General features: G+C 36.1%; 3 protein-coding genes across 3 annotated transcripts; all 3 read right to left on the bottom strand.

Moving 5' to 3' along the window:
• Positions 1-519: 519 nt before the first annotated feature.
• LOC132053286 (probable glutathione S-transferase) lies at positions 520-2,123 on the bottom strand. Its single transcript, XM_059445247.1, has 2 exons — positions 1,634-2,123; positions 520-1,110 (listed from the first exon to the last, which is right to left on the bottom strand). The coding sequence occupies exons 1-2, from the start codon at positions 1,949-1,951 to the stop codon at positions 763-765; spliced, it is 666 nt and encodes a 221-aa protein (XP_059301230.1). The 5' UTR covers positions 1,952-2,123; the 3' UTR covers positions 520-762.
• An 886-nt stretch (positions 2,124-3,009) lies between these two features.
• LOC132053288 (probable glutathione S-transferase) lies at positions 3,010-4,893 on the bottom strand. Its single transcript, XM_059445248.1, has 3 exons — positions 4,755-4,893; positions 4,311-4,635; positions 3,010-3,588 (listed from the first exon to the last, which is right to left on the bottom strand). The coding sequence occupies exons 2-3, from the start codon at positions 4,626-4,628 to the stop codon at positions 3,241-3,243; spliced, it is 666 nt and encodes a 221-aa protein (XP_059301231.1). The 5' UTR covers positions 4,629-4,635; positions 4,755-4,893; the 3' UTR covers positions 3,010-3,240.
• LOC132053285 (probable glutathione S-transferase) lies at positions 4,755-6,917 on the bottom strand. Its single transcript, XM_059445246.1, has 3 exons — positions 6,519-6,917; positions 5,359-5,830; positions 4,755-4,853 (listed from the first exon to the last, which is right to left on the bottom strand). Exons 1-2 carry the CDS (start codon positions 6,837-6,839, stop codon positions 5,480-5,482), a joined length of 672 nt encoding a protein of 223 aa, XP_059301229.1. The 5' UTR covers positions 6,840-6,917; the 3' UTR covers positions 4,755-4,853; positions 5,359-5,479.
• Positions 6,918-14,235: the final 7,318 nt, after the last annotated feature.

A 14,235-nucleotide genomic window follows, 5' to 3' on the forward strand; every position in this document is an offset into this window, starting at 1 on the left:
TGTGTAAGCATTCTCTGATATCCATGATCCCTTTTTGGCATCTAATGACATTTTTATGAAATCTCAAAACATCAACTTTTTTGATAATGGATTTACTAGTATTCCACCTGATGAGCAGTTTCAAACTCCACCTGAATCAAAAGTATGGTTACTTTTCCTACATTAGCCATATGCTTACTGTACCTTCTTCTATCTGTTATACAAATGGGCTGAAAAGAAGCTTACAGTACATTATACTCAATATATTGATGAAAATTGGCTTATTTGTAACTAAAAGGCCACTGTACATGGCTGATGATCCTTCTCTGCAAAGTGCATTGGACTTCTTTCGGCTTAGACACCTTTGCCCTTTAGTTTTGGCAGCCACAATTGCCGGGTAAATGTATTTACACAAAATGGGATGGAGAAGGACAGGAAACATTCATTTGAGATAAAGATGGTCCCACTTGAAGAGTTTAGGAAACAAATTGACTCAACTTTCAGTCAACAGATAATTTGAAGTTGAAAAAATAACAAGAATTAAGATAAGAACACCACATTTGTTCATATTATTCACATCCTGATGGTATATAGTAGGATTTTACTTTCAAGCAATCACTTTTCAGTCCAAAAAGAAGCAGCAGCAGAATTACATAGACAATACTTTGACTCGACAAGCCAGCACTTGACAATCGTCTTTATTCCTAGAACAACAGATCTATTTCATACTCCAACAGGCAGAACTAAGTGCCTTTTAATGGATTCTGAAGCACATGAACATGTTTATTCTAATCCACGATTCTTTCTGAATTCTAGTAGTACCTCACAGATCTTATGAGGGTCAGCTAGAGATTTCGAGACCCTATCCCTCTGCATGCATCTCTTACCCCAAGCAACAAGCTTTGGGCACTCGGCCTCGATGCTGAAGTTTCCAATGGTCTCATACGTATAAAACCAGGTATAGAACCCAATAAGGGCAACATCCACAAAACCGAAACTTTCCCCTCCAAAATAGGGCTTGTCTCCCAGTGCAGCTTCCTCCAGTAACTTGAGTGGATCTAGCAAGTCCTTCTTACCTCCCGCAAACTCTTCTTTTGTGGCGGTCCATATTCTTCTCCCAAAATCATACAACTGCAATTTCAAGATTGCCATATAAAAATCTTATCTATTGTGCTCACATAAAACATATCAATGAACTACAGCTTCTGCTATATGAATCCTCTATATCTACTCGGTCCAAATCAGATCCTTTTCATTCTAATGCATCAGAGAAGGATAATCTTAGGAGTGACAAAGGGGCGAGTTGGATCGGATATGGTCTGGTCGAAACTGGTTAAAAAAAAAAAAAGGGATAAAATAGATGACCCCCTATTTAACACAGATAACAAAACTGGTTAATCGACTGAGTTTCGCGAATAGTCAGGTGAGAACACCAGCTTAAAGCCAAAATAAGCTTAGACTACCAGAAACAAGAACTCATGAAAAATAACAAGCAATTATCTATTTTTGAATAATATCCATATTTGATCCATTTTTAGAAAGTCAGTTATCCAACCCATGTCTAATGGGTCGGATGGATGGTTTTTTTTTTTTATTTTTTTTTTTTTTTTTTAACCATTTTGCCAGCCCTGGATAAGATAATTTTAAGATCTACCTTGTCAGTGTAGGCAGCCCAAAACCTAGCTTGTGCTCTCTCATAAGGATCAGATGATAACAAAGGAGCTTTGTCCTTCCAGATTTCATCGATGTACTCGACTACAACGAGAGATTCACAAACAGGTTTTCCGTTGTGAACCAAAACCGGGATTTTCTTGTGGACCGGATTCATCTTCGGAAGGAGAGGACTTTTACCTGTAAACAAGTCTTCTTCCTTGTACTCGTATTTGATCTCCTTCTCAGCTAGTGCAACCCTGACCCTCATGCCAAACATGCTAGGCCAGAAGTCCAATAGAATCACCTCATCATTCTCCATTCCAATGCTGTGACTGAAAGCTCAAACTTGTTAATAAGTGTAGAACAGAAACTAGTTCAGCTAAAATGGCTCAGTGTTAAGGTTCTATAAGTAGCTTGGAGCCTTGGGGAGTCCCACAGTTTATACCTTGTATTTCTTTATACTTCTTTGATATGCAAGATCTTGACATGTGGGATGTGGCCAATATAAAATCCAAAGTTTCAACACTGGTCGGGTCCATTTTAAATAAAAAGGCCTTTGATCCTTCTTTTTTTAATGGGTCTCTATCCTAGGATATTTAATTATATACTTTATAATCTGAAAAAGATGAGAATCATAAACTTAGTCCAAATGGTTGGCAATTATTGGAAATATCAAGTTGGGTAAACCAATGTCACTGTCTCATCTACCACGAGTAGAAGACAACACAACAGCTAATGAGATTTTTTTAGATATTGGATTTACTTTACTCCAATTTTTTATTATGGGGGAAAAGACAGAAGCAACAAAGCAAAAGCTGAAAAGACCTAGAGGCAGTAAGTACTGGTGCGTGGAAAATATAACATGGGAGCGCAACACTAGATAAATCAACAGAAGGATGAATCAGCAAATGTTAACTCTTGAGTTCAGGAACAAATTTGAGCTCTCTCTCTGATGCAACTCTTTTTCATATATAGAGGTGAATTCAGAATCTAAAATCATTAATTGCAGAATATTACTGTACTCTCAGATGTAATATAATGCAATATATTTTTTAAAAGCTTCTTGACTATTAAATATAGTTGGGACAATATAGTTTGATCTTATTCTTTCTCTGAGCAGGTGGCATATTCCAAGCATAATCTTCGCCGAAATGTAGAAAATTGACCATTAATTTTCATAACAAATCTGATTAAATTACTAGTACTAAATAATTTTGCAACTGTAGGCTAGTTTGCCTAGATCTATGAAAGTTGTTAAGTCTTCTCTTGGCTAGTCCCACCTTAATAGTTCAACGAAGATATTCTCACACTGCAAATTCACTAATCAAACACACTGAACATTTCCTTACCAGAGAAAGAATATTAACGCATACCACATCACAAACCAAAACTATAAAAGAGAAAAGAAGAGAAAAATACAATATCTCGACCATCTATGAATAGACAGTTCATCAGTCCAAAGAGAAGCAGCAGAACAATTACATAGAACAACACTGACACTCCGCAAGCCAGGAATCAAGGACTCTTGTTATTCCCGGAAAACAGGTCTACTCATACTCCAATTCTGAACTAAGCGCCTTTCATAGACTATGAAACACATTAATATGTCTATTCAAGTCCAACATTCTTTCTATACTGGAGTATTACCTCATAGATCTTATGAGGGTCGGGTAAAGACTTAAAGATGCTCTCCCTCTGCATGCATCTCTTGCCCCAAGCAACGAGCTTGGGGCACTCGGCCTCCATGCTGAAGTTGCCAAAGGCTTCGTACGTATAAAACCAGCTGTAGAACCCAATCAGGGCAACATCCACAAAACCAAAGCTTTCCCCTCCAAAGTAAGGCTTGTCTCCCAACGCTTCCCGCTCCAGTACCCTGTGTGAATCTATCAAGTTCTTCTTAGCTACCTCCTGCTCTTCTCCTTTGGCATCCCAAATTTTTCGCCCAAAATCATACAACTGCAATTTTAAAGATTTACCATATAGCAACGCAATCTATTTTACTCACATAAAAGAATATCAATCAGCTACAGGTTTTACTTTTCATTACCATTTCATTCTAATACCTACTAATATTTTTCTTTTTACTCCTTCCTCATAATTTATGCTAACGTGTCTTAGCCTGTGGCCGAGCTTCCCAAATTCTCTTACTTTGAAAAGTGTTTTCGTTAGAAGTGCTTTTGAAAAAAAAAAAACTTTTGGAGAGTAGCAATTTTTGTTTGGCTAATCAATTTGGAATGCATTTTTGCCAATATTAGAGCAGTACGTTGTGCTTGGCCAATGTTCCAAAAGTGCTTTTGGAGAAAAGCTACTCTTTTTAGCTTATGAAAAATAGCTTCCGCAACTACTCAAAAGTACTTAGTTTTTTCTTAAAAGCTTGGTCAAACACCTAAACTTTCTAAAATAAGAACTTTTTGAAGGAAAAAAAAAAAAGCACTTATAGCCTCCAAAAGTTTCGCCACAGGCTATAAGAAAGAAAGATTATTAAAACTTGTGGTCTAATACACGCCATAGACATCTTTGTGGCGATAGATCATCTCATTAAACATGAGAAGTTAAAAGTTCTTTCTAATTATAGAAAGGTCTCATTCTTTTTGGGAAAACTAAAACGAAAAGAGTGTCGCAAACTGGAACAGACGGAGTAATACACCAGAGAAGTATAGCATAAATTTAAGATTTACCTTGTCAATGTAGTCAGCCCAGAACCTAGCTTGTGCTCTCTCGTAAGGATCAGAGGATAACAACGGCGCTTTGTCCTTCCAGACTTCATCGATGTACTCAACTGCAATGAGAGATTCACAAACAGGTTTTCCGTTGTGAATCAAAACCGGGATTTTCTTGTGTACGGGATTCATCTTTAAAAGCAGCGGACTTTTAGTGCCACCCACGACTTCTTCCTTAAACTCGTATTCAATCTCCTTTTCAGCTAATGCTACCCTTATCCTCATACCAAACATGCTAGCCCAGAAGTCCAATAGAATCACCTCATCATTCTCCATTCCTTTGCTGTGAGAGAAAGCTCAAGTTGTCAATAAGTGAAGGACAGAAAATAGTTTAGCTAAAACTGGCATAGTTGAGGTCCTATAAGTAGCATGGATGCCTTGGTGAGCCCCACACTTGATTACCTGTATTTCGCGAAAGATTTTAATAAGTCGCCAACACACAGGTCATCACTTTAGTACAGAAACAAGAAAGCTCCATTTTCTTGTGTATCAGGAAAAGACCTGCAGGAAAGTCAAAACTATATAAACGTTAAGAAAGAGAAAGCATTAATCGCGATATTTTAAATGGATCATGTCCTAAAATATTTAATTATATACATTAAAATATGGATAAGATGAGGATCAGATACAATTGTCTCATTCATGTAAGTTACATCAACTGATGGAGTGAAAAATATGATATAATATCTATCCCTTCTGGTCAATAATAGGAAAGATGAAAAAATAAACGATGTACTATACCAACTTCCCTAGCTAATCACGTATAACTCTCTTCCATCGTATCAAATCTCTACAAAGACAGAAATTAAAGAATATCGAGAAGCAACTAAGGCATTAAGAGGAGCAGATGATATTCTGAGTAGCAAAAACTGATTTTCAATAAAATACTACGAGAAAAGCCTTTCATCAGTTAATGCAAACACTGAATCGAACTTTCTTAGTTTTTTGCAAAAACAAAAAATTCATTTCACTTCTTAGTTCCAGGGAGAAGCAGCATAAGAATTACATAGACAATACTGAGACTCCACAAGCCAGCTCTTGGTAATTGTCTTTATTCCTAGAAAAAATGATCCATGCGGCGAGGCAGAACTAAGTCCTTTCATGGATTATGAAGCACAAGAATATGTCTATTCTAGTCCATAAGTCTTTTTAAGCTCCAGTAATAACTCATAAATCTTATGAGGGTCGGGTAGAGACTTAGAAACACTCTCCCTTAGCTTGCATCTCTTGTCCCAAGCATCAAGCTTTGGGCACTCAGCCTCTATGCTAAAGTTGCCAAAGATCTCCAAGGCATAAAACCAGCTGTAAATCCCGATCAAAGCAATATCCGCAAAACCAAAGCTTTCCCCTCCAAAGTAAAGCTTGTCTCCCAATGCAGCTTGTTCCAGTAACTTGAGTGAATCTATCAAGCCCTTCTTAGCTCCCTCCTGCACTTCTCCTTTTGTTGACCATATTTTTCGCCCGAAATTTTCATACAACTGCAGTTTCAAGATTTTCCATATAAAAAGTTAAGCATCTCTTCACATAAAAAATATCGGTGTTAATTTCACTTATTGTCCTGAACTTTATTCACTATAACAGTGGAGTTACAGAACTACTTTTCATCACATAATTGAACTTTCCTCACAATAACCATAAAACAACTAAACTACTAATTGATAAAAGAAAACAACAAAATCACTAAACTGCTATCATTGTTAATTTTTTTAAAAAAGAAGTATATATCCAACTGTTAAAGTATATAAACCACTATTAAAGTACCTTAACTTTTTTTTTTTTTTTTGATAAAGTATGAACTGTTATATATATCCAAAAAACTGCACCAAACTTTACCCACAATAGTTACCCATTAAGGTGACTTTATTGTTATGATGGATAACGTTTTTGTGATTTTACTGTTTTACTGGGTAAAATTCAGTTACTTTAATGTTTAAAAAAAGTAATTTTTTGACCATACAATACTTCAATATGACAAAAATAGTTATGTGACTTTATTGTTACAGTGGATAAAATTCAGTGACCAACGTGAAATTACCCGAACTACAAGATTTAATATCATCTACATCACTCGGTTCTATTCGGATCCATTTCATTTTTAATACGTAATAATTTGTTTTTTCAAGACACGGTCGCATAAGACAAGGACAACATAATTTTTTGATTCACCTTGTCAATGTAGTCGGCCCAAAATCTAGCTTGTGCTCTCTCATAAGGATCAGTGGGCAACAACGGAGCTTTGTCCTTCCAGACCTCATCGATGTACTCGAGTGCAATGAAAGATTCACAAACAGGCTTCCCATTGTGAATCAAAACCGGGACCTTCTTGTGGATAGGATTCATCTTGAGTAGCAGAGGACTTTTGATATTGCTAGCAGAATCTTCTTCCTTGTACTCGTATTCGATCTCCTTCTCAGCTAGTGCTACCCTGAGCCTCAAACCGAGCATGCTAGCCCAGAAATCCAATAGAATCACTTTATCATTCTCCATTTCTATGCTGTGAGAAAAGCTAAAATTGCTACTTACAAGTATAAGCTCAAGAAAATGGCATAAGTGAGGTTTCTATAAGTAGCATGGATGCCTTGGGAATCCCACACTTGATTTCTTGTTTTTACTGATTTCTTTAATACTCCCTCCGTCCCAATTTATGTGAAGCTCCTCTTCGGTCAGTCTCAAAAAGAATAACATTTCTCTATATTTAGTAAAATTTGATTTTTAACTTCTCATTTTACCCTTACATGAAATGATTTATAGTCACATAAATTTTCAAGCTTATTATGAGCTACAAGTTTCAAAAATTTCTCTATTTCTCTTAAACCCCATACCCAATCAAACACTTTCAGGTAAATTGGGACAGAGTGGGCATTCAAGATCTAGGTATGGACCAAATAACAGGTCATCAATATCGTCTTCTAAGATATAACAAGATTCAAATACAGGCAGGGACCATTTTTATTGTGTATTGGAAAAAGAGCTGCAGGAAAATCCAACTGAAAGCATTAAAATAAGAAGATTCCACTTATCTCTTATCTTTTTTAATTGATCTCTCTGTCCTATACTTTAATTATACTCCGAATAACATGAGCATCATATGCAATTTGTCTAATATAATGTATGTTACACCAACTGATGGAGAGAAGATATTCAAATTAAAATTATAGCTCTTTTCTTTATTATGATACTCCCTCTTTCCCAATTTACGTGAAGGTGGTTGACTGGCACGGTGTTTAAGAATGAATTAAAGACTTTTGAAAATTATGATCTAAAATATATAAGTCACAAATATATGTGTGGCTATAAATCATCTCATTAAGGGAGAAAATAGATCTACTACTGTTAATATTGTAGATCCACCGCATGCAGTGGCGAAACCAGTAATTTTTCTAAGCTCGCCCAAAATTTAATATTTATGCATCAACTGTTGTCCTGCATTAGCAAAATGTTTACTGCTCCATCTTCCAACTGCTATCCAAATTGGCTGAAAGAAGCTTACACCAAACAATGTACTAACGATATCTAACATTACTGATAAAAGTTAGCTTAATTGTAACCTATGTTGCTTAGACTCTTCAAAAATGTTGCCGTACCGCACCCATATCGTATTCTCTAAAAATGCAATACTTTTGGAGAATCCCACACGCACGTCGACATTTTTGAAGAGTCCGAGCAACACAGATTTTAACTAGAGAGCACATCATACATGACTATGATCCTTTTTTAGTGTCTGCAAAGTGCATTGGATCATCTTGTTGCCCTTAAGTTTGGCCAGCAATAGCCGAGTTTACTGAAGAACAGGAGAACATTTGTCCAAGATCAAAATGGATCAACTTGAAGGGTTTTACAAAAGAAATTGACTCGAGATGACATTTGATCCTAAGGTGCACTCTACCCCTTTCTTCCAAACATTTGAAGTTTTTTTGTTTCTTTTTTTTTTTTTTTTTTTTTTTTTGATAACCGTGGTGTCCGGGCCAGCTTGCACGCAGTGGTCAACAGATCAATTGAAGTCAAAAAATAACAAGAATCAAGAAAAGGAAGTACAATAGATCTGATATTATTAATATCCTAATGTCAAAAAGTAGGATTTTACTTCTACTTCTCAGTCAAAAGAGAAGCAGCAACAATTTTACATAAACAATACTGAGACTCCACAAGCCAGAACTTGGTGATTTTCTTTATTCCTAGAAAAACAAATCTAGTCATACTAGATGAGGCAGAACTAAGTGCCTTTTCATGGATTAGGAAGCACATGAATATGTCTATCCTAGTATCCATAACTCTTTTTAATGTCTAGTAGTACCTCATAGATCTTATGAGGGTCGGCTACAGACTTAGCAACACTCTTCCTCTGCATGCATCTCTTGCCCCAAGCACCAAGCTTGGGGCACTCGGCCTCCATTCTGAAGTTGCCAAACGTCTCGTAGGCATAAAACCAGGTTGAGACTCCACAAGCCAGAACTTGGCGATTTTCTTTATTCCTAGAAAAAAAATCTACTCATACTCGATGAGGCAGAACGAAGTGCCTTCTCATGGATTATGAATATGTCTATCCTAGTATCCATAACTCTTTTTAATCTCTAGTAGTACCTCATAGATCTTATAAGGGTCGGCTACAGACTTAGCGACACTCTCCCTCTGCATGCATGCTCGGGGCACTCGGCCTCCATTCTGAAGTTGCCAAATGTCTCGTAGGCATAAAACCAGGTGTGGAATCCAATCAGGGCAATATCCACAAAACCGAAACTTTTCCCTCCGAAGTAAGGCTTGTCTCCCAACACTTCCAGCTCGAGTAACTTGAGTGAATCTATCAAGTTCTTCTTACCTTCCTCATGCTCTTCTCCTTTGTTCGCCCATGTTTTTTTCCCATTTGCAAGGTAAAAAGTTATATGTTGTGCTTGTAGCATAGCTAAAATTTTAACAAGAGGATTCAAAAAAATGCAAGAGATTTGGCTCTGCACTAGAAGCTTCTCTTATGTAAAGGCATTCAAAAGTTTATGTATAAGCAAAAAAAAAAAAAAATGTTTTTACACTATTTGATACTAGTATAATATTTTGATGGCCCCTTACGACCAATTGAACATCAATCAAATACAGGGTCTACTATATGAATCCTCTTTATCTACAGACCTGCCTCTCTATAACAACGTTGTGTGTCTGGATATTTTGGATTCTTTTATAGCGAGATGTTGTTATAGTGAACATATAATATAACATAATATAGAAGTCGGTTCCTAAGAAAACTAGGTAGCTATAGTGAGATGATGTTATAGATGATAGACTGTTATAGAGAGGTCTGCTTGTACTTGGTCCTACTCCAATCCGTCTCACTCTAATACCTAATAATTTGTGTATTTTAAGACATTATTGCATGAGAGAAAGATCGTTTTGAGATTACCTTCTTGCCAATGTAGTCGGCCCAGAACCTAGCTTGTGCTCTTTCATAAGGATCAGAGGGCAACAACGGAGTTTTGTCCTTCCATACCTCATCAATATACTCGACCGCAATGATAGATTCACAAATAGGTTTCCCGTTGTGAATCAAAACCGGGATTTTCTTGTGGATAGGATTCATCTCCAAAAGCAGAGGACTTTTGATTCTGCTAATCAAGTCTTCTTCCTTGATCTCGTATTTGACACTTTTCGGCTAGTGCAACCCTAACCCTCATGCCAAACATGCTAGCCCAAAAGTCCAATAGAATCACCTTATCATTCTCCAATCCTATGCTATGACAAAAAGCTCAAGTTCTTGAACAAGTGTAGTGTAATAAAATAGTTTAGCTAAGATGGCATAGTTGAAGTTCTTAAATAGCATGGAACCCCACACTTGATATCTTGACTAAATCAATATTCAAGATTATAATATGTGGCCAACACACATGTCATCACTTTTATCATCCAAGAAACAACAAAATCCAAAACACAGGCAGGATCAATTTTTTTATTGTACGAGAAAGAGAGCTGCATGGAAGTCCAACTAAAAAAAAAAACATTTCAGAAATAAGAATCCAGCAATCTCGATCTTTTTTAACGTATCTCTGATTCTCTGTCATAATATGCTTTCGTACTATATGAATTTCACCTATTACCTTGGCTTCTAACCTACTACATAGCCACATAGTAGGTTAGGATTCCTACACAGCAATTTTCTGCCTGCAATAAGATTTTTTTTTTCTTTCTTAGAAATCTTTCTCAATCATATCAAAGTAGGATTTATAATTTTATTTTCACTTTTGTCATGAGAAAAAATTGCAGCACAGTTCCTTCTTTCTTAGCAGAACAGAGACATACCGCAGCCCTCCGAGGAAGCAAAATATAGGGAAAAGGTCTTGGACTTAACTGGTACTACTAAATTAAGAGTTAATGGTCAAAAACACTATCACTTTTTCGCGAGTTTCACACCTTAACTATTAGTTATTCCCTTTTCCTACTTGAACTATCATCATCTATGTATATATTAAAACACACCTCGAAGTTGAATAAGCCAACTATCAATAATTCCCTTTTCTACTTTAACTATCACCTATGTGTATTTTTTTATACATAGATGGTGATAGTTTAGGTAAGAAAAGAGAACAACTGACAGTTGTGGCATGAAACTCGTGAAAAAGTAATAGTTCAAGTGTATTTTTAACCATTTACCTCTTAAATTAACATGGTGGACGTCGTGTGTATTAATTTTTCTTTTATTTATCTTCTTCGGTACTATTTTCACCATTGTCTTTGTAGGGCTCCTGAATATTTCGATTAGGTTTAATACTTTAAAGCGTGCTAATAATATTGAAACTAAAGTTTTGCATGCTAGAAAATGTTATAAACCAATATGAGCACCTATGGACATGCTATGGAGTGTAAAATAATATTTGGGAACAAGTCGCGCAGACAAAATATCTCAAAACAAAGCATGCATATTTGATCCCAACTATCAAAAGAGGACATATTTATTCCATTTCGCATAGTTTAGGGATAATTTTAACCCTTTATACTTAAAAATATACTTGCGTACGTATAAAGTACTTTGTTGGGCTATATGTGTTTGATAGATTCTATTGAGATTAATTTCTAATTATTCTGTAATAGCATAGGTTAGCTAGTTAGTGTTAGTTATGTTAGTTAAGCTCAATTTAGGCTAGTGGTTAGTTGCCAGCTCAGTGACAACTGGCTTAGATATTTTATCTCTTCTTAGATTGTATATAACAAAAAACAAGTGGATCAATGAAGTTAGTTTTCATTTCCCAATTCATCATCTTTTTACATTTTCTCTCTCTACACGAAATGGGAGTTGAGTTGTTCTTCAAATCCTCCATTGTTGCTATTGTTTGAGAGCTTGTGGTTCATACAGTTTTTGCTGATAATTAGAATATGGTATCAGAGCAAGGTTCGCTCAAATCGTGTTTTTTTCACAAACCTGAAATAATTCTCCTTTTTCAATCTGTTCTTAGGGTTTCATTCGAATTCGAATCAAATCAATCATATTCGAAGTTTTTTTCTTCGAAGTTCATTACTGTTGTCAAATCGACCAATTTATACTCTCTCAAATTCGCTACTGTATCTGTGAACATCAATGGTGATTGAACAAGCCGAACAATCTACTCAACAATTCACTCAAAGGACTGATGAAACCACAATCGATACCAATTCTCCTGTGTACATTCACCCTTCAAAGAATGTTGGTACAATGCTAGTTCCAGTTCCTTTCAATGGAGTTGGTTACAGATTGTGGAGGAGAGGGGTGTTGAGAGCCCTCTTTGTGAAGAATAAATTAGGGTTTGTCAATGGAAAATGCAAAACGCCACACCCAGATTCACCTCAGTATTGACAATGGGAAAGGTGCGATGATGTGGTCACGTCTTGGATCCTAAATTCATTTGCAAAGGAAATTGCTGATAGTGTAGAATATGGAACATTCTGCAGAGCTGTGGAATGAGTTAGATGATCGCTATGATCAAGCAAATGGTGCAAAGCTATATCAAATTCAGAGAGAAATCAATGTTCTCTCTCAAGGTACTCTCGATATCACAACATATTACAAAACAAAAAAATGAAAAAATTGTGGGAAGAACTCAACATTTTACATTCCAAAACACAATGCACTTGTAATTGCACATCTGGTGCCAAGGAAAACCTTCATAAGGCAGAGCATGATAGGAGATTAATCCAATTTCTCATGGGTCTAAACAAAGTCTATACTATGATTCTAGGTAGTATCCTCATGATGAATCCATTACCCCTATTAGCTCAGGCTTTCTCCCTATTGGTACAAGATAAAAAACAAACGGAAATCAAACCAAGCAATCAAATGTTTGCAGAGTCTACTTCTCTAAGTGTTAATGTACCAGCACAAACCAATTATAGAAACAATAACTATCCCAGCATTAGCAATCAAAACAATGGTTATAGAACCAATGACTATGCTAGCACTAGTAATTAGAACAACAGACCTAGGTTGTTTTGTGAATATTGTGAACGACCAGGTCATCCCAAGGATAGGTGCTATAAGTTACATGGATACCCAAATCAGAACCATGCTCAAAACTCTGCACCACATCAGAATTTCGATCAGAATCCTCAAAATTCAACTCAGAAATACAGACTCAATAAAGGGAAGAGGATTATGGCAAACGTGCATGGTCCTTCTTTTGATGGTTTGCAAAGAAAAAAAGATGATCAAAGTGAACTGGGTGACAATCATACTGTGCATCTGAACAAGGAGGAGTATGGGATGATTATGAATTTGCTGCAATATTTTCAACCTGGATATGAAGGAGACAATTCTAACACAAATCATGTCAATGGTTCAGTGAACTTTGCAGGTACAATTATCAGCACTTCTGCTATTGATTTTGGTAAAAATATCCTGTACATGTTTAACAACAAAGCTAACTCTTGGATAGTAGACTCAGGAGCCTCAATCTACATGTCCTTTAACAAGTCCCTACTAGACAATGTAGTAACATTGCCTTACCCCTTGATGGTCATCTTACCAAATGGTTATGAAGTGAAGGTGACACAGATTGGAAGTGTAAAACTTGCACCTAACATCATCTTGCATAAAGTGTTTTTTGTGCCTTCTTTCAAATATAACCTTGTGTCCATTCATTCACTGAATTCATACTCTAACAACATTGTTGTTTTTACCAATGTATCTTATTTTTTGCAGGCCCTTTCAATGAAGAAGCCTCTGGAAATTGGTAGAGTCAGAGATGGAATATACTTTCTATGCTCAAGATGTCTCAACAACAAACATTCTCAAGCTGCAGCTAGTAGTTTTAGTTCAGTTTCTGGTTTTTCAAATTGTTGCCCTCATAGTACACAGTGTCATCATCATTCCACTATTCATAATTCATTTTCAGAAAATAAGTGTACTTCTACGTGTGATGTAAATAGTTCATCACCATTCAATAAAATTCAGCCTTTTCATTCTAAATCTTTCTTGTCTCATATAAATGATGTGAATGTGCTATGGCATAACAGACTAGGGCATGTACCCTTTGGCAAAATGAAGGAAATCCATGCAATACATGAGAATTTTCCCCCCCAAACAACCCTTCACTTGTTTCATATGCCCTATGACAAGACAAACAATACTAGCCTTTCCCCAAAGAACTAGCACCACTACTAAACCCTTCCAACTGTTGCACATTAACCTGTGGGGTCCTTATCATGTTAACACTTATGACAATTACAAGTACTTTATCACTATAGTGGATGATTATAGTAGATCCAATTGGACCTAAATATTATAGAGCAATGCCCTAACAATAATAAAAGATTTTGTATCCTTAGCTGAGAACCAATTCAATACATCTGTTAAATCCATTAGAACAGACAATGGTCTGGAATTTGTTAATTCAGAAACAACTAATTTTCTTCAAACCAAGGGAATTATCCA

The sequence above is a fragment of the Lycium ferocissimum genome, chromosome 4 (genome assembly GCF_029784015.1).
Source record: "Lycium ferocissimum isolate CSIRO_LF1 chromosome 4, AGI_CSIRO_Lferr_CH_V1, whole genome shotgun sequence".
NCBI lineage: Eukaryota > Viridiplantae > Streptophyta > Magnoliopsida > Solanales > Solanaceae > Lycium > Lycium ferocissimum.